Consider the following 21,586-nt stretch of genomic DNA (forward strand, 5'->3'; position numbering starts at 1 on the left):
CCACCTTTCCGTAGCCCTCGCTGGCAATTTGATCGGGCAAATTGGGATCTTTACTCACACCTCACTGCTTTTAGTGAGGTTCCTTCTTCATCCTCCATTGATGAGCTCCTACACATCTTCTCGACGTCAGTTTATACCGCAGCTTCTCATTCTATACCCCAAACCTCAGGCAGGCATTCTCAGAAGTGCGTGCCTTGGTGGTCTCCTGCTTGTGCTCGTGCAGTACGTTTGAAACGTGCTGCATGGGGCAGGTACCGGTACAATAGAACTGCTGAGAGACTTCTTGATTTTAAGCAGAAGCGTGCGATTGCTCGCCGTGTCATCCGTGAAGCTAAACGCACTTGTTGGCGAGACTATGTTTCCACCATCACCTCTGCTTCTTCTATGAGTGCAGTCTGGAAAAAAGTGAGAAAATTGAGTGGTAAATACTCTCCTGACCCGGCTCCTGTTCTACGGGTCGCTGGTGTTGATGTAGCAAACCCTCTCGACGTTGCCATTGAACGTGGCACACATCTGGTCCGTATTTCCCGAGGGCTCCATCTATGCCACTCGTTTCTTTCCTCAAAGTCTGCCAGAGAGTTAGTACCCTTGGACTTTTCTTCTCTCAGAGAAGAACAGTATAATGTGCCTTTTACACTTCAAGAACTGGAGGCAACGCTCTCAGCTTGCCGATCATCGGCAGCTGGGCCTGACGACATTCATATTCGTATGTTACAACATTTACATCGGTCAGCCCTTGTAGTCCTCTTACACCTCTTCAATCTTATTTGGGCACAAGGAGTTCTTCCCCAGCTGTGGAAATCTGCCATTGTTCTCCCTTTCCGCAAACCGGGTACTACAGGACATGATGCCTCCCACTATCGCCCCATCGCTCTTACTAGTGCAGTTTGCAAAGTGATGGAACGTCTCATAAATTGACTTTTAATGTGGTATTTAGAAACACACAACAGTCTCTCCGCTAGTCAATATCACTTTCGTAAGGGTCGTTCTACCATAGACCCCTTACTACGCTTGGATACGTATGTTCGTAATGCCTTTGCGAATAATCACTCAGTTATTGCCATATTTTTTGACCTTGAGAAGGCATATGACACAACTTGGAGGTATAATATTTTGGCCCAGGCCCATTCCTTAGGCCTCCGAGGCAATCTACCATCCTTCCTTAAGAACTTTTTAACTGACAGACATTTCCATGTTTGAGTCAATAATGTTCTTTCCCCGGACTTCGTCCAAGCTGAAGGTGTCCCTCAGGGATGTGTTCTAAGCACAACACTGTTTCTCCTTGCTATAAATGATTTGGCCTCTGTTCTTCCACCCAATATTTGGTCATCACTCTATGTTGATGACTTCGCTATTGCTTGTGCAGGCGCTGACTGTCATCTTATTGCAGTTTCTCTCCAGCATGCGGTCGACCGTGTTTCCACTTGGGCCACCACGCATGGGTTTAAATTTTCAAGTACCAAAACTCACCAAATTATTTTCACTAAACGCTCTGTTATCTCCGATCATCCTTTGTATCTCTATGGCTCCCGTATCCCCGAACGTGATACAGTCAGGTTTCTAGGCCTTCTCTTTGACCGTAGGTTGTCCTGGAAACCTCACATTACCTCTCTGAAGGCAACTTGTCACAGCCGGCTAAACCTTCTTAAAACCCTTGCTCATCGTTCCTGGGGAGCTGATCGTCGAACTCTGCTTCGCCTACATTTAGCCCTCGTTTTATCGAAACTCGATTATGGTGACCAGATTTATTCCGCGGCCTCTCCTGCTACTCTCTCTAGCCTTAACTCTATCCATCACCAAGGATTACGTTTGTGCCTTGGTGCTTTTCGCTCTTCCCCTGTTGAGAGTCTCTATACAGAAGCGAATGTTCCATCCTTGTCTGATCGCCGTGATGCCCATTGCCTTCGCTACTATGTACGCTCTCACGATCTACACAATCCTTCCATTTATAGAATGGTCACCGATATTAGTAGACATTCTTTATTCGTTCGCCGCCCCTGTTTGCTCCGTCCCTTTTCTCTTCGCCTACATTCACTCTTGTCTTCCCTTCAGTTACCACCTTTATATGTTCATGTAGCATCTCACTTTTCCCTACCCCCCTGGGAAGTTCCAGCTGTTCGGGTCTGTTCTTTCTCACTCCCTTGCTCGAAAGCTCAACTGCCTACGGTAGCTTCCCGCTCTCTTTTTCTTGATCACTTCCACTCCCATTCTCATGCCACCGCTGTGTACACAGATGGCTCTAAGTCTTCAGACGGCGTCGGATTCGCAGCAGTGTTTCCGGACAGCATCGTGCGGGGGCATTTACTATCTTCAGCTAGCATTTTTACTGCTGAACTGTATGCCATTCTTGCAGCACTTATTTGTATCGCATCTATGCCTGTGTCATCATTTGTAGTAGTCTCAAACTCCCTTAGTGCTCTACAGGCTATACAAAAATTTGATACATCTCATCCCCTAGTTCTCCGTATCCAACTTTGGCTATGCCGTATCTCTACCAAACATAAAGATATTGTTTTTTGTTGGGTCCCTGGTCATGTCGACGTACAGGGCAATGAACAGGCAGACACTGCTGCGGGGTCAGCAGTACATGACCTACCAATTTCCTATCGAGGTGTTCCATTTCTGGACTATTTTGCTGCAATAGCTACCCACCTTTGCACCCGTTGGCAGCAACGTTGGTCAACTCTGCTCGGTAACAAACTTCATTCTATTAAACCGAGCATAGGTTACTGGCCGTCTTCTTGTCATCAGTGCCGAGGTTGGGAGACCACTCTCTCCCGCCTTCGCATTGGCCACACTCGTCTTACTCATGGGTATCTCATGGAGAGGCACCCTGTTCCTCTCTGTGAGCAGTGTCAAGTTCCAGTATCGATTAGCCACATTCTGTTTGACTGCCCTCTCTATCAACGAGCACGCAGAATTTACCTCCAACGTCGTCTTCGTTCTACTACTCTCTCTTTACCTTCCCTTCTTGCTGATGGACCCTCCTTTAATCCTGACTCTCTCATTGACTTCTTGACAACGACTGATTTACTCCACAAACTCTGATGATACTTTTTGCACTCCCCTCAACCCTTTCTAGTTCAGTCTCTTGCTGCCCTTTACCCTTTCACCATCCACTACCCCGCTGTCATCCGTAACCTATTACTCATCCATCTCCCTTTTGCCACCTGATGCCCTCGCTTCCTTCCTGCCCTGCAGCGCTGTATAGTCCTTGTGGCTTAGCGCTTCTTTTTGATTAGTATAATAATAATCCCAAGAGGAAGCCAAGTACTGGAAAGCAAAGGAAGACTACTCCACACTTTATATCATTTCTCTCTTTATTAATAATTTTTTATGCAAAATGATGTCAAATGGTAAAATGTCGATTTCTGTTGCAGGCATTGATGAACTATGAAAGCATAATTAAAATTTAATGAAACACCTACAGTTTTATGCTGTGTTAAAGTTTTTTTTTTTTTCAACAAGTAGGCCGTCTCCCACCGAGGCAGGGTGATCCAAAAAAGAAAGAAAATCCCCAGAAAAGAAAATACTTTCATCATCATTCAACACTTTCACCACACTCACACATTATCACTGCTTTTGCAGAGGTGCTCAGAATACAACAGTTTAGAAGCATATATGTATAAAGATACACAACATATCCCTCCAAACTGCCAATATTCCAAACCCCTCCTTTAAAGTGCAGGCATTGTACTTCCCATTTCCAGGACTCAAGTCCGACTATATGAAAATAACCGGTTTCCCTGAATCCCTTCACTAAATATTACCCTGCTCACACTCCAACAGATCGTCAGGTCCCAAATACCATTTGTCTCCATTCACTCCTATTTAACACGCTCATGCATGCTTGCTGTAAGTCCAAGCTCCTCGCCCACAAAACCTCCTTTACCCCCTCCCTCCAACCTTTTCGAGTACAACCTCTACCCCTCCTTCCTTCCCCTACAGATTTATACGCTCTCCATGTCATTCTGCTTTGATCCATTTCCTCTAAATGACCAAACCACCTCAACAACCCCTCTTCAGCCCTCTGACTAATACTTTTATTAACTCCACACCTCCTAATTTCCACACTCCAAATTTTTTGCGTAATATTTACACCACACATTGCCCTTAGACAGGACATCTCCACTGCCTCCAACTGTCTCCTCGCTGCAGCATTTACAATCCAGGCTTCACACCCATATAAGAGTGTTAACGGTACCACTATACTTTCTTACATTCTCTTCTTTGCCTCCATAGATAACGTTTTTTCTCTCCACATATACCTCAACACACCACTCGCCTTTTTTACCTTCATCAATTCTATGATTAACCTCATCCTTCAAAATCCATCCGCTGACATGTGAACTCCCAAATATCTAAAAACATTCACTTCTTCCATACTCCTCCTCTCCAATTTGATATCCAATTTTTCTTTATCTAAATCATTTGATACCCTCATCACCTTACTCTTTTCTATGTTCACTTTCAACTTTCTACCTTTACAGTTATTTCAGAAATATCACATCGTTTGACTCTTAGGTTATCCCAAGTTAAAAATATACATAACCTGTATTTTGTCTTGTGTGTCCATGGCATCTGTATGTCAGTAGGTAAGACACATAGGCAACAGTTAGGCAACTTTATTCCGAAACGTTTCGCCTACACAGTAGGCTTCTTCAGTCGAATACAGAAAGTAGGCAGGAACAGTAGAGATGTGAAGACGATGTAATCAGTCCATCACCCTTGAAGTCGTAGAATTTTGAGGTTGTCAGTCCCTCAGCCTGGAGAAGTTCAGTTCCATAGTCAGGAACTATCTGAAGATCAAGCGACAGTGCGGAGACTTAAATACTGTCGGAAGGAGAGGTGTAGAGTAGTAGTAGTAGTGACAATGTAGCCACTGAGAGGTCAGGTCCCTCTCAGATCCAACAGTTCTCACTTGAAAGGGTTGTCCAAGGTGTTTTCTGTACCAAGAGGCCAAGTGTTGCAGTGTCTGACAAGATGAACATCAAAATGGTATACAATACCGACAGGTTGGTAGGTAAGACACATAGGCAACAGTTAGGCAACTTTATTCCGAAAAGTTTCGCCTACACAGTAGGCTTCTTCAGTCGAATACAGAAAGTAGGCAGGAACAGTAGAGATGTGAAGACGATGTAATCAGTCCATCACCCTTCTGTATTCGACTGAAGAAGCCTACTGTGTAGGCGAAACGTTTTGGAATAACGTTGCCTAACTGCTGCCTATGTGTCTTACCTACCAACCTGTCGGTATTGTATACCATTTTGATGTTCATCTTGTCAGACACTGCAACACTTGGCCTCTTGGTACAGAAAACACCTTGGACAACCCTTTCAAGTGAGAACTGTTGGATCTGAGAGGGACCTGACCTGTCAGTGGCTACATTGTCACTACCACTACTACTACTCTGCACCTCTCCTTCCGACAGTATTTAAGTCTCTGCACTGTCGCTTGATCTTCAGATAGTTCCTGACTATGGAACTGAACTTCTCCAGGCTGAGGGACTGACAACCTCAAAATTCTACGACTTCAAGGGTGATGGACTGATTACATCGTCTTCACATCTCTACTGTTCCTGCCTACTTTCTGTATTCGACTGAAGAAGCCTACTGTGTAGGCGAAACGTTTCGGAATAAAGTTGCCTAACTGTTGCCTATGTGTCTTACCTACCAACCTGTCGGTATTGTATACCATTTTGATGTGTATCTGTATGTTCTTGATTCATGTACAAGGAAGTCTTATTATCGCTTCAGGGTGTGATAATCCTCAAAACCTAGAAATGAGTTACATTGTTTGGCCTTAGGCTATTCTGGGTTAAAATATATATTACTCTGTAGTGTTCTTTTAATGCCCATAACAACTGTTGACCTTCATGACCATCATAAAACAATACATGCAAGCTATGCATACAAGCCTAGATAAAAATTTACCTATATAGATACTGAGTAGCATGTCACACATCTTGTTTACTTGTTGCTGAGGCACTGTTACCCATGATACACTACTTTATTTCCTAGGCAAAACAAAATTTGAAGAAACAGAAACTTAGGTATATGTCAGACAGTCTGATCCCTGACATACGTCATATGTTGTGCACAGTTTGCGTTAACACATTGGTTGTCTCCTGCCAGGGTAAGGTGACCTCATCCCTCCCAAAAAAGGAAATAGTACATTTACCATCATTCATTCAGTCACTGCCTTGCCAGAGGTGTGCTGAAATCGCAGTTCAAATTACTCACTGAACTGCAACACTCTCACCCCTCCTATAGATTGCAGGTATTGTAGTTTCCACCTCTAGGACTCAAGTTTCTAGTTGGACTTAAATTAAAGAAAAAAGGTTACCTATATATAATGTATTGAAGTTCGTCAAATTTAGCCTAATCATAATACAAATTTTTTTTTTACTTGGGTGCACACAGATGTTTGTCACATATTTTGTAGTATTTTTTTTTTCTTCCTGGATTTAGGAATTTGTAATATTCTCAGGAGTTTTATGTAACCTTAGTTGTGTGTCGATGTGGTAGTCCATGAAACATGGTAGATGCAGTATTCTGCAAGAAAATTTTCTTGAAGGAATTGGATTTGACCTTCTCTTTCCTTGGATGGAACCTGATTATCTCCCATTCCCCAGGCATTGTGTCATCCCTACAGATTTAGCACTTCCTATCCCAAATAAATTTTTTCAACACACCTGCTGTCTCCCAACAAGGTAGGATAACCTGGTGTGTATAGTGCTTAGTTTTGATTAGAATAATAATCATGTAATCATTGTCTTACCAGAAGAGCACAGACATCATGGTTCATATGACCCTTCAAACTGCATTGTCCCTGTCCTTCCAGAGTGCAGCCACTCAAATAATAATAATAATAATTTTAATGTACTGGTTATCTCTCACTGAGGTAGGGTGACCCAGATAAGAAAAATTTTTGCCATCATTCACTCTGATGATATTCCAGTTTAGATACCTCTCCAAACTGCAAATAATAATAATTATTATTATTATTTTGGGATGCTTGAATGTGCCTAGATGTAGTGCAGATGATAGTTGATTGTGAATTTTATGACTGAAAAGAAGCTGGATGTCCTGGCTCTAAGTGAAATAAAGCTGAATGAGGTAGGAGAGCGTTAGTGGAGATAAATGGGATTAGGTCGTATCTGAGAGAGTGAACTAAAGAAGGAGTAGCAATAATGTTGAAGGATCAGTTATGGCAGGAAAAAGAAGGAATATAAATGCATAAATTCAAGGATTATATGGAGTAAAATAAGGGTTGGATACAAAAAGTGGGTTATACTCAGTGTTTATGCACCTGGAGAAGAGAGGAGTGTAGAGAGAGAGAGAGATTTTAGGAGATGCTAAGTGAGTTTAGGGAGTTTTGAATCAAGTAAGAGAGTAATTGTGGTAGTGTAAAGAGTAATTGTGAGGTGTAAAGTACTGTTTTATGTAACAGTTTACTACTGTCATGTGTTTATTTCTTCCTGACAAACTACTTGTGCATAGTTCTCAGTTACTTCCATTGCCCCTTCCTTATGACTTGTGGAGCATTTTTCAATTTCCTTGAAAAAATGTGGGTTCTTCTCAGACCAGAACATAAAGTTCTGTGATGGACCACTTTGCTATATAGCACATTTATCACTCAAGGTGGCCTTTCCATGTTCTGTGATTGTGTAGAATGTTTGAATCATTCTTGCACATGCATCTTGTCTGTCTAAACATCAGTTGATATTTAAACATCAATTTTAGGTTGCCTTTCATGTGTTACTGGCATTCTTGAGCACAGTACTTCAAGCTATGTAGTAGGTTCATGGGTTGACTTTGGTAGTTGCCTGGCAACAGGTTCCTCTACCATTTCCCACTGTAGAGCTTTGGTTAATGGCATTCTATTTCTTGACTTAGATTTTATGTTGCCTATGCAAAGACTTCATGCTCCCAACACAAGAAGTGCCCATTTTTTTCTGGATATCTTGGTAAAATTGTTGCAGGAAATTAAATCCTTTGTCTCTCCTGTTTGTGGATGTTTGTGAATCCAGACATGACAATAATCTATTGCTGAGTAATGTAATTGCTTCTGTCACTTATGCATACGTTTATATAGACTTCGCACATTTGTGCAGGTAAAAAATTCGATTTGGGTATCTGCACATTTGATTTACATGTTTATTCTAACACCACACCGTCTCCACAGATATTTCGTCTCTTCTACTCACATGCTACTTATTTTTTCTTCTGCAGCAGTTGTGCTTAACAATTAGAGTCAAAATAGTCCTTAAAGTAAGCACTCTAGTGTATCCTTTATTGTGCACTCTTCTTTATTTTCTAAAATGATGAAGTGAAATAAATACCTGAGGCATTGCTTTACATTTTAGTTACAACATTACTGTCAGCACGGATACTTCACCACTCGTGAGATAACTGAACTTCACGCTGAAATTTTGTCTAAGGTTAAATAATTTGTTGGGTAGAGTGGTGAGTGTTATTACAGTTCAACTTTAACATCTAAATGCTGATGAAAAAGTTTTTACATAACATTTAACTGGTCTTATATTTTGTTTTATTTTCAGTGAACACCTTCATTATGAAGGCTTTCATCCGAGGGAGGGAAATATTTGGAACTTCTATAACAACAACTCCGCTAGGTTACAGGAATTTAGTGGTAAGTACTGTGGCTAACCTTGTCAAAAATGTTTGTAAATTTTATTTAAGGGAAGATGTATGGGTTTTGTCCCCCTTCCACCCCATATCTAACAATCCTCCTTTCCCATCATCCCCACCTCTCTGCACTCTCTCTGAAAATAGTGCGCTTTAGCTGCTCAGTTATTTTGCTAATAATTTTATGTAAATATTTTATGTAATACACAACCCACACATAGAAGAGAGGAGCTTACGACGGCGTTTCGGTCCGATTTAGACTATTTACAAAGTCACACTAACGAGAAGGAGAGCAGGATGGGTATATATAGGCTGGAGGTTAGTGTGACTTTGTAAATGGTCCAAGTTGGACCGAAACGTCGTCGTAAGCTTCTCTCTTCTTTGTGCGGGTTATTTGTGTATCGTTCCAGTCACGGTATTGTGCCTTTTTTTTTTTGTTATTTTATGTTATTTTATTTTATTTTTATGTTATTTTATGAAAAAAAAAAGTGATAAGGTGCAGGATTACATTATTATCAATGTTCTTGAATTACTAGGCTAACATTTGTATTCCCACCAGTTTTACATCTCATAAATAACAGACTTTTAACCTTCATGTGGCCACAGTTTGTTTCCATGCCTACATTTGTTTTTGTCTAATTCTCTAAACTACTTTAATCAAATAAGCATTGTACCCAGATCTGTTCTGCATATACTCCAGCTACCATATTGATCAGGTGAATTTTGAAGCGAAATAGTTTTGCTTTGTAAGTTTTGATTGAAGATAGTTGAACGGTGAAGTGTGTATGTGTATATGAGCAAGTTAGATTGATTGTAGACAACTGGTTTCTTCTGTGAGTTAGTGCTCTGGTGTAATGCAAGTATGTTGATACCTGTGAAAGGATTTAGGAAACAAGTTAGTAGGACTTGAGTTCTGGAGATGGTGGGTAGAAATATTACCCTTCAGTGGTTTATTTGGATCAGCGTGTCTATATTTCTTTCTGGAAAATCAGTGAGTGATGGTGAATGTGTTTTTCAACTTTAAAAAATTTCTCCCGGGGGGAGGGGCTTTTCTTTTTTTAAAGCAACCCGCTTTTAACCCTTAAATGGTCCAAACGTATACGTATATACGTTTTTTCAACATTTGAAAGTATGTAAAAAATGTAGATCTTCTTTCTTGTTTTACATTTAAAAATGTGTAAAAAAAAACTTTTATCTACATTTGCTTTTTTGTTATTTTTGAAAATATGTAAAAAAAACGTATTTACTTTTGGAGCACTACGGATTTGAATGTCGATCTGTTTGGACCGTTTAAGGGTTAATAAACTACTGTAATTTTTTTTATGAAGGTAGGTACTATAAATACTTCTGAGTTACAGAATGGCTTATGTGTGCAGGCTCTGATTAACTGCTTGAAATAAGAACATGCTAAATAAATGTGGAAAAAGAGACTTGTGCACAGTTCTGGACATTTATTAAAGGAAGGGTTTTGCCACGAGTGGCAAATAGAGTACCTTCTCAATCACTAGTTTAGGACATTCCTTTCTGCTTTGCTCAGACCTCTGAAACACAATTGTCCTCAAAGATTTGTTAAGTTATACCATGAATTAAGGGTAGATCCTAGACTTAACCATCAAAACAACCAAAGCAAATGCAATAGTAATTATGGACAAGGTAGATTTTAGTGGAAAATGAACATGTTATTAGAAGACGAGGAAACTTAAGTGCCTCTTAAGCTCAGTTAGCCCCTTCTTGTGTTCTGGTGAAGTTGAACCCAATTATTCCCAGGGGTTAAGTTTCCAGAGGTAACATGAATCTTGAAATTGTTGATAATGGAAGACGTTTCCTTATCTGAGTTGTTAAAAAATTTAACCATTTAGCACTATGTTAAATCTGCTTATTACTGACATTCATAAGGAAGAAGGACTACAGTCTGAATGAAATCCTATTAATATTTTTGAATTTAGGTATCATGCACCAATCAATAAGACAGCAATTAAAAAAGTGAATAATTGAAGCTCTTGCTAAATGGCCCCAAGTAACAATATGTACAGTGATCAAATCATGTGAATTGTTAAGCACATGAATTCCAGAGTTCAGCTGTGTACTTTTTCTATGCAGTTATGTGATCTGACTCAATGACAAAAAATCTTCATCTGAAGGAAATATCTGCCATGGTTGTTCTCAAATTTTGTACACATTTGACTGACAGCAATATTATATGATGGAAACAAGAGGAGGAAATGGTTTCATACATTAGGCAAGGAGGAATAGCATCTTGTAGTAGTAAGGAAGAGTGGGATGTGAATGTCTGGAATTGTGTGAGGAAGTAGGCAGAATGAGAGGGGTAAAGCAGCTGCAACAGATGTGATGAAGACAGAGATATTAAAAACAGGTGGGGATGTGGTTTTTGGAGTGGTTGATGTATTTGTTCAATGTATGCATGAAAGAAGTGAAGGCACTTAACCCTTTCAGGGTCGGCAGGCCCTCTCCTAAACTTGTTCTTAGGGTCGGAAATTTTTCGAATTTTTTTTTTATTTTTTTTCTTATGAAATGATAGAGAATCTTTTCCCGATCATAATGACACCAAAAGTATGAAATTTGAAGGAAAACTTACGGAATATGTTCTTGCGAAGTTAGCAGTCTCGACGATGCTTACGAACCATACCCCCGGCTGGGATTGAACCCGCGGTTCAATTCCCGATGCTTACGCATCGGCAATTTCGCCCACTTTGAGCCTTATTTTCGGCCAATTCCAACGTATCAGTCAACAAAAATCACAACTATATCGCTAGAACTCCATTTTTTTTCTATCGAATGAGTACAAGAAACCACCCATTTACTGATTTCAACTATCCAATAAAGTGGTCGGAAATTGGCAATTTCACACAAATTTCAAAAGATGCCAGTTTCCAAATAGGCTCCAGAATAAACAAGACAGACATTCCTGGCACTAAAATGACATTTTTTCTGTTCATTAGTCATCCCCAGGCCTCTTTTACATTTGTTTTGCTTTCTACTTTGAAATTTTCTCACAAAAAAATAGAAGATTTACTGTTATGCAGACGACTGCATTAGTGTAGAAATGGTATAAATAGTATCAGCGCACTTGTGAAAGAATATTAGACTCGCCAGTTGATGTGTATTGGATGCATGGCATGATTTGTTTACTTTTGAACTTGGCAAAAATCGAACATTTCTGCTACTTTGAGCTCAATTTTAAGGTACTTTTCATTGCGAAACCAAAATCATCTCAATTTCTGTAATATGTCTTCCATTCTATAAAATGAGACCAGGAAAACTAGAATACAACCATAAATAGCATATGAAAATACACTGCAAAGTCGCTGTTTTAAAGCAAAAACATGGTTGGAGTTTTTTTTTTCTCATTATGCACTTTGTGCTGCAGGATTTTTTTTATACTGTGCACGCTAACCACATAGACCCATTCTTTCATATGTAGGCCTACCAGATTTGAAGGTGCTAGAATTTATGCATACTAGTGCGGCACCAACCCTGGCGTGCACGCCGTACTAGTACGGCACCAACCTTGAAAGGGTTAAGGGTTGGCAGAGAACATGCATACAGTAAACTCTTCATTTAACAGACAGGGAGGAGCAGGTGGCCATTGGTGGATAGAGAAAAGATTGTTACAGCATGATCATGCCAATAATGGACAATTCTGTAACTAATAGAATTTCTTCATTGTTTTCAATTTGATATATGGAACTTAATTTTGTCCAGTATTGTATTTTTGATGTCCATTAAATCAAGGTTCATTAAAATGACGTTGTTTAAATCGAGGGTCATTAAATTGAGGCTCATTCAGTCTAGGATCACTAAATCGAGGTCCATTAAATAAAGGATTAGTTCTTTTGAATAAAGGAAGAGGGAGTAAGAGTGTGTGTGTTTAAGTATTATAGAGAAATGAACATTTTGAATATAATAGGTAAAATGTATAGCAGAATTATCATTGAAAGAGTTAGGGATAAGACAAGAGAGTAGGGTTGCAGGGAAGCAAGGAGGATTTAGGAAGGGTAAGGGATGTGTATACCAAATGTTTACATTACCTGGAGTTTACCAGGAGAGGGTGTTGGGGGTCAATGCCCCTGCTGCTTGGTCTGAGACCAGGCCTCATGGTGGATCAGGATCTGGTCAACCAGGCTGTTACTGCTGGCCGCACACAAGCTGATGTACCAACCACAGCCCGGTTGGTCAGGTATTGATTTTAGGTACCTGTCCAGTGCCTTCTTAAAGACAGCCAGGGGTCTGTTGATAATCCCCCTTGTGTATACTGGGATGCAATTGAACAGTCTTGGGCCCTGGACACTTGTTATGTTGTCTCTCAATGTACTCTTGGTGCCCCTGCTTTTCACCGGGGTAATGTTGCATCTCCTGCTGAATCTTTTGCTTTCATAGGGAGTGATTTTCGTGTGCCGGTTTGGTGCCAATCCCTCCAGGAAGTATATGAGTGAACAGTACTTGGATAAAAGTAAGTAACTGTTTGTTGAATTTATGGATTTAGAAAAGACTTGGGAAAGAGCAGATAGGGAACCAGTATGGCATATGGTGCAGGTTTATGGAGTAGGTAGTAGGGTACTAAAAGCAGTAAAGAGTTTTTATGCAGAAAGTGAGGCTCAGGTTAGGGATGTAGGAGAAGGAGGGGAGGAGATCTTTTTAGTAAAAGTAGGCATATAACAGGATGTATTATGTCACCATAGTTGCTCAACATGTTTATAGATAGGGTTGTAAAAACAGTGAATGGTGAGGTGTTAAGAGGTATAGGATTAACCCTTTGACTGTTTTGGTTGTATATATACGTCTTATGCACCAATCTTTTGGACGTATTTATACGCGTAAATTCTAGTGGCTTCAAATCAAGCAGGAGAAAGCTGGTAGGCCCACATGTGAAAGAATGGGTCTGTGTGGTCAGTGTGCACCACATGAAAAAAAAAATCCTGCAGCATGCAGTGCATAATGAGAAAAAAAACTGACCATTTTTTTGGATTAAAATGCCAACTTTGAGGTGTATTTTCGTATAGTATTTATTGTTGTATTCTCATTTTCATGGTCTCAGGTGATAAAATGGAAAACATATTACAGAAATAGAGATAATTTTGATTAGTTTCACAATGAAAATGACCTTGAAATTGAGCTCAAAGTAGCGGAAATGTTCGAGTTTTACCAATGTTCAGGAGTAAGCAAATTACACCAGAAGTTCAATACACATCAACTGGGGAGTCTAATATTCTTTCACTAGTGCACTGATATTATTTATACTATTTTTACAATAATGCAGTAGTCTGCATAACACTAAATTTTGTATTTTTTGTATGAATAAAAAAATCAAAATAGAAAGCAATAGTAATATAAGAGGGGCCTAGAGACGTGACTAATGAACAGAGGATATGTTATTTTAGTGCCAAGAATGTCTACATTGTTTATTCTGGACCCTATTTTGAAATTGGCATCTTTTTTAATTTGCATGAAATTGGCCAAATTGCCAATTTCTGACCACTTTATTGGGTAGTTCAAATCGGTAAATGGGCAGTTTCTTGTACTCAACTGATAGAAAGAATGGAGTTCTAAAGAAATAGGTATGAGTTTGGTCAACTGGAACAATGGAATTGGCCAAAAACAGTGCTCAAAGTCGGCGAAATCGCCGATGCGTATATGTCACTGAGACTGCTAACTTCGCGGGAGCGTAATTCCGTGAGTTTTCAACCAAATTTCGTACTTTTGGTGTCATTACCATCGGGAAAAGATTCTCTATCATTTCATAAGAAAAAAATTTATTTATTTTTTTTTTAAATTTTGCGACATAGAATGAGTTTCAGAAAGGGGCTTGCGACAGTCAAAGGGTTAAAAGACAGTGAATCCATTACACACTAGGAATTGTTGACATGTTGCTCCTTGCTGATGACAGTTCTTTTAGGAGACTCTGAAGAGCTTGTAAAGAAAAAGCAGAATGGGGGGAGGGGGGTTTGAACCCACGGCTAGCGAGTCCTAAAACTCACGGGCCAGTGTGCTATCCACTGGACCGTACCAGCCTAATAAGATTAATCCAAGTAGGTAAATTTCTGTACACCATAGGGAGGTTTGCATAGGCCCCACTGTGACCACAAATGCAGGTTTTTGCAGATAAATCACACCAGTATGGCTGTGGCATGCTCTAGCTCAAGTCCCCTCAAAACCACATAATGACTCATGAAATTGTATGGGGAGGGTATGTAATAGAAGGAAATTAAAAGTGAACATAGGAAAGAGCAAGGTGTTGAGAGAAGTAAAAAGTCTAAGCAATGAAAGTTTAGATATCAGATCAGAGGTGAGGAGGTTAGAGGAAATGAATGTATTCAGATGTTTAGTAATGGACTTGGCAGATGCATCTGTGAAAGATGAGGTATACCATAGAATAGATGAGGGGGGTGAAAGGTGGTGTGTTATGGTGTTTGTGGAAAGAAAGAAGTTTATGGAAACAGAGTGAGAAATGTTTCAGGGTATAGTGGAGCCAGTGCTTATATGGGTGTGAGGCATGGGCTTTCAACATCACAGTAAGGAGGAGGAGGTAAGAGGCAGTGACGATGTCATATTTGAGAGCATGTAGTGTGAACATTATGTAGAGAATTATAAATGTAGCAGCTAGTAGCAAAGTAGGATGAGGGAAAGCGAGGTAGGGGTCATCCTAGGAATGGTTGGAGGGAGGGGAGTAAAGAAAGTTTTGTATGCAAGGGGTTTTGACAGCCAACAGGCATGTGCGAGTGTGTTAAATAGGATTGGAGGCAAGTGGTTTTTATGACCAGATATGCTGTTGGAGTGTAAACAAGGTAATATTTATGAAGGGAAACTGGTTAGCCAGTCTCGAGTCCTGGAGGTGGGAAGTACAGTGCCTGCACTCTGAGGAAGAGGTGGGGATGTTACAGTTTGGAGGGTCGTCTGAGCTGTAATGTAGGTGCATCTCTGGCATGACAGTGATAGTGATTGATGGTGAAAATGTGACCTGAAAAAGAAGAAACACTACCTTGATGGTAGACAGCTGGTGTGTTAAAATAAATTAAAAGACAGTGTGGTGTTACCAAAAGTATTGTTCAGAGGGCTGAGGAGCAGTTGTGAGGTAGTTTGGTTATGTAGAGAGGATGGAGCAGAATAGGATGATTAAGAGGATGTACAAATCTATGATGGAAGTAAGCAGGGGTAGAGGTTGTTCAAGGGTAGGGTAGAGAGATTGGGTAAATAAAGTTTTGAGTGATAGGGGCTTGAAAATCCAACAGGCTTGTCTCTGTTAGATGGGAGTGAGTGAATACAATTTTTTGTATGTTTGATGTGATGTTAGTGTATGAGCAGGGTAACATATATGAAGAGATTCAGGGAAACCAGTTAGCCAGACTAAGTCCTAGAGGTGAGAAGTACAGTGCCTGCACTGTGAAAGAATGGTGAGGATGTTGCAATTCAGATGACCATTTGAATTGTGAGGTGTCTGCACCTCTGGCAAGTGAGCTGTTGAATGAGTGATGGTGAATGTGTTTCATTTTTTCGGGTCACCCTGCCTTGGTGAGAGAGTGCCAGGAGTGACTGGATATTATGAAACAGAAGTGACTGTGACAAACAATTGGGTGGGTTCCTAAGTCACTTGGATGGAGTTAGGATGGTTTATTAACCCTTTGAGGGTTTTCGTCGTACTAGTACGTCTTACGCGTAGGGGTTTTTGACGTACTAGTACTCATAAATTCTAGCGACCTCAAATCTAGTGGGAGAAAGCTGGTAGGCCTTCATATGAAAGAATGGGTCTATGTGGTCAGTGTGCACAGTCTAAAAAAAATCCTGCAGCACACGGTGCATAATGAGAAAAAAAAAACTTTTTCCATTTTTTTTTAATAAATCAGCGACTTTGCAGTGTATTTTCGTATAGTATTTATTGTTGTATTCTAGTTTTCTTGGTCTTATTTTATAGAATGGAAGACATATTACTGAAATTGAGATGATTTTGACTGGTTTTACAATGAAAGGTGCCTTGAAATTGAGCTCAAAGTAGCAGAAATGGTCGATTTTTACCAAACTTCAAAAGTAAACAAATCGTGCCAAGCGTGCAATACACGTCAACTGGTGAGTCTAATATTCTTTCACAAGTGCACCAATAATATTTATACCATTTTTTACACTAATGCAGTAGTCTGCATAACAGTAAATCTTATATTTTTTGTGAGAATAAAAATTCAAAGTGGAAAGCAAAAGAATATAAGAGGGGAGTTGAGACGTGACTAATGACTAGAGGAAATGTCATTTTAGTGCCAGGAATGTCTTTCTTGTTTATTCTGGACCCTATTCCGAAATTGGCATCTTTTGAAATTTGTGTGAAATTGGCAAAATTGCTAAATTCTGACCACTGTACTGGATAGTTGAATTTATAAATGGGTGGTTTCTTGCACCCATTCGATAGAAAAAATGGAGTTCTAGCGAAATATTCATGTTTTTTTGTCGACTAGTACAGTGAAATTGGCCGAAAATGGGGCTCAAAGTGGGCAAAATCGCCGATCCGTAAACATCGCCGAGACCGCTAACTTTGCGAGAGCATAATTCCGTAAGTTTTCTATCAAATTTCAAACTTTTGGTGTCGTTATGATCGGGAAAAGATTCTCTATCTTTTCATAAGAGAAAATAATTTTTTTTTTTTTTTGAATTTGGCCGACCCTGAGAACGAGTTTCGGAGAGGGCCTGTCGACCCTCAAAGGGTTAATGTGGACAATCTTATAAGTACCCCTCCCACCTTCTAATAACACAACAGTTCAGATTAAGAGATGGACAAAATCCAAATGCAAACCAAGGTTATGGAAGAGTATAGTGATTTATTTGAGTAAAAGGTTTAGAAAACCAACAAGATGATGAATAAGATTCCCAAGTGTTGCACAAATGTTTTAGTGATTCATAAGCCATGTATTCATAAGCATTGTATTTGAATATATGTAATTTACAAGTCCCAAGTGTTAAGATGATCTCAGTTCCATTAAGTTGCAACAAACTATCCCAGTGTCCAAAAGAAGCAAGCAAGGGACTGACTTGTGCATGTAAAGAGCCACTATGCCTGCCTGGGATTTCAAGGAATCTTTGCTTAAAGGGCAACACGGATGAGGTGCTGGTGAGAAAGAGGAGGTTGTGCCCTTGAAGAATGACCTGATCCCTTCCACATGTCTGTGAACATACAGTACAAGTGGCTCCTACCTAGACTGCAGAGGCTGACCTAATCCCAGGCTTCGTGCACTTGCTTTCGACTCTTTCCACCTGGAAGTTTTAAGGCATAGAAGGGAGATTTGATGAGAGGGCTTGGCCTTAGGGGAAGCACAGATTATCTCCAAAATAATAGCACCTGTAAACATCACTGGAACGAATTGGTGTGGAGGACCTTCAACTTCCTGAACTGCCTCAGTATCCTGGCTTAATGAATTTCCTTGCCCATTGTTGAAATTCTTCATCCAGATGTTCCAGTAAGGCATGCCAGTTCTGAGCATGCCACTTCTGGTGGCACTGATCAGTAAGCTGATTTACAAATTAGTGTCACTGAGTCATACACAGGCTCAGCATTCTGATCTCTTACTTCAACTTTATGGTTAGATTTTGTTTTTCAAAGTCTGGGAAAGACTCCCAAACATGTTTTCCTGCCTGCTCCACCATCAGTGTGTGGTAGACGACATTGTAAAAGCTGCCAATCCCTTTACTAGGGGCTTCTCCAGTATCTAGTTTAAGGAGCTACAGTTGTGACTCAATATTCCAGAGACAGAGGGAGATGATTCCATTGCCCATTACCAGAGACTCCAGAGAGCCTTGTGATTTGTTGTTTGGGATGGGGTAAATGGTCACCTTCTTATTGGTATTGCCCTTTATCTCTCTGGGAAAGGATAGGGGCATTATGCTAAGTTGAGGCGCATTTCTCCTGCCTTACGTGCATTTTTATTAGATGTTAACGCTCATTTTTATTAATGTTTATAATTTATTTTGTTGTTGAAAGAAGAATTTATTTCGACCAGTGAGGCACTACCTGACAGTCGGCAATAGTCTTGAGCTCTGGTCATCTCCAAGACAGTCCAGGATCCCAGGAAATTTGCAACCTACCAGCTGATCTCCTTGATGGGGAGGATGATGAACATTTGGCTGGTCTGATATCTGGTCTGTTTGTTGCAATTTGGCTTCTGTAAATTCTGATTGACAACAAAACCCTTGGTCCAGTTGACTGTAGACAACCTAGTGGATTGTCAGATGCTTTCATGCTTTGGCAGTCTTCTTCAACCTGAAGAAAGCCTGTGTCATCACATGGAAATTTAACTTTCTCTGCTATCTCAAGTTTCTAAGACTATGTTGCTAACTTGGAGTTTCTTAAATATTTTTCTTAACAGGTCCCCTTGTCAGTTTAGCGCTTTCTTTGATTATAATAATTCTTAACCGGTTATTCAGATAAAGTTGGAATGCTGTATGACCCTTATGAGTTTAGCACACACTATGAATACAGTAATAAAAATTAGGTGAGGATTGGCTCATGTGACTCACTGTAATTTACCCTGGAGGAGGGGGTTATGCAGGGCATCTGTTTAACCCTTTGACTGCTTCGGCCGTATATACAGTGGAACCTCTACTTGCGAGTTTAATCTGTTACATGACCTTGCTCGCAACTGGATTTGCTCGTTTGCAGAGTCAATTTTCCTCATTTAAATTAATTGAAATGCAATTAATCCGTTCCAGTGGAATTCTGTACTTCAATAATTTTGCTAATATCAACTCTACGGCTTATTTATCTATCTCACTTCATCTAATATGACATAATAAACAATATAAATAACATACAAACCTGATATATACTCTAAAATTAATAAAATATGTCATTCATGTGGTGGTATGGGCAGTGTCAGCGGTGGACGAGAGTTTGTCTGGAGACCGGGCAAAATACTTCATGAATAATTTAGCTAATATCATCTATACGGCTTATTTATATATCACAGTTCATCTAATATGACATAACAAACAATAAAAATAACATAGAAACATGATATATACTCTAGAATGAATAAAATATGTCATTATGTAACAGGTGGAGGCAGACACAACCACTCCCTCTTTGTTGTGGCAAACACTGCCATCTAGTGACAGCCTTTTGAAGCCATCTAATGTTATATGTAGTACATAATTATTATATATGTATTATTATTATATTATTATTATTGTATTGTATTATTATACTATTATTATACGTATTATTATACATATTATTATTATAATATAAATAATTTGTAATTTTTATTCACTCAAAAAAATATAAGATTTACTGTTACTCCTTATTGCAATAATTGTATAAATAATGTCAACCCAGCCATTTGTCCTAGGTTGAGCTCTATTTCAAGGCACTTTTCGTTGTGAAAGCAATCAAAATCATATCTATTTCTGTAATATATCTTCCATTCTATCAAATGAGACCAAAAAAACGAGAATTCAACCATAAAAACCATTCGAAATTACCGCTAAGGGGTGGCAAATTGCTGAGAAGTGAACTCCATTATTTATGCTTAGATTTCTTTCATTATTATTATTATTATTATTATTATTATTATTATTATATTATTATTATTATTATTATTATTATTATTATTATTATTATTATTATTATTATTATTATTATTATAATATAAATAATTTGTTCTTCTTTCTTTTTTTTGGGTCACCCTGCCTTGGTGGGAGACGGCCGACTTGTTGAAAAAAAAAAAAAAAAAAAAATAAATAAATAATTTGTAATTTTTATTCACACAAATATAAGCTTTACTGTTATTCCTTATTGCAATAATTGTATGAATAATGTCAACCCATTCACGACTGCATATTGGAATGGACAGTCCCCTCAAGGAAGGTTCCTTGATGTTGGTGAGGGGCTCTTGATTTAGGGAATTGGATCTGTGCTCCAGTTCCCTGAATTAAGCCTGAATGCCTTCCACATCCCCCCAGGCGCTGTATAATCCTCCGGGTTTAGCACTTCCCCCTTGATTATAATAATAATGGAATGGACAGTGACGTCATTTGTTTACTCTGAAACAGCCAAGCAATGGACCAATTCTCCTAGGTTGAGCTCAATTTTAAGGCACTTTTCGTCTTGAAAGCAATCAAAATCATATCTATTTCTGTAATTTATCTTCCATTCTATCAAGTGAGATAAAAAAAATGAGAATACAACCATAAAAACCATTCAAAATTATTGCTAAGGAGTGGCTAATTGCTGAAAAATGAACTCCCTTATTTATGCTTAGATTTCTTTTATTTTTGGTGTACGTTAAGAAGCATCTTTCCATCATACATTGCCAAGTTTCAATATGATAATCCAACAAACAAATGAGATACAATTCCCGAGATCAAGAGCAAGAGCCCCTCACCAGTGTCAAGGAACCTGCCTTGAGGTCTGCTCACTTGTGGAAATTTTGCTCGCGTATGGAAGCAAAAAACCGAACCATTGACTTCTCGTATTTGGAAAAACTTGCACGTGGACACGCTCGCAAGTAGAGGTTCCACTGTATATGTCATACGAGCCAGTGTTTCGGACGTATATATACTCAATAATTCTAGCGGCTTTAAATCAAGGCAGGAGAAAGCTGGTAGGCCCACATGTGAGAGAATGGGTCTGTGTGGTCAGTGTGCACTGTATAAAAAAAAAATCCTGCAGCACGCAGTGCATGAGGAAAAAAAAACTCCAACCATGTTTTTTTATTAAAACGCCGACTTTGAGGTGTATTCTTGTATAGTATTTATGGTTGTATTGTCGTTTTCTTGGTCTCATTTGATAGAATGGAAAACATTATAGAAATAGAGATGATTTTGATTAGTTTCACGATGACAATGACCTTGAAATTGAGCTCAATATAGCGGAAATGTTTGATTTTTGCCAATGTTCTAGAGTAAGCAAATCTTTTACTAGTGCACTGATATTATTTGTA

General features: G+C 39.3%; 1 protein-coding gene across 3 annotated transcripts in view; it reads left to right on the forward strand.

Annotated features, from left to right (window-relative positions):
- Positions 1-18,665, forward strand: part of LOC128688996 (terminal uridylyltransferase 4) — a 129,584-nt gene extending 110,919 nt beyond the window's left edge. For all 3 annotated transcript variants that reach the window (XM_070087348.1, XM_070087350.1, XM_070087349.1), the window contains exons 21-22: positions 8,564-8,655; positions 18,647-18,665. In XM_070087348.1, the coding sequence (XP_069943449.1) occupies positions 8,564-8,655; positions 18,647-18,649 (95 nt within the window). In that variant the 3' untranslated portion in view covers positions 18,650-18,665. The remainder of the gene's footprint in view (positions 1-8,563; positions 8,656-18,646) is intronic.
- Positions 18,666-21,586: the final 2,921 nt, after the last annotated feature.

Source organism: Cherax quadricarinatus, chromosome 21, assembly GCF_038502225.1.
Source record: "Cherax quadricarinatus isolate ZL_2023a chromosome 21, ASM3850222v1, whole genome shotgun sequence".
Lineage (NCBI taxonomy): Eukaryota > Metazoa > Arthropoda > Malacostraca > Decapoda > Parastacidae > Cherax > Cherax quadricarinatus.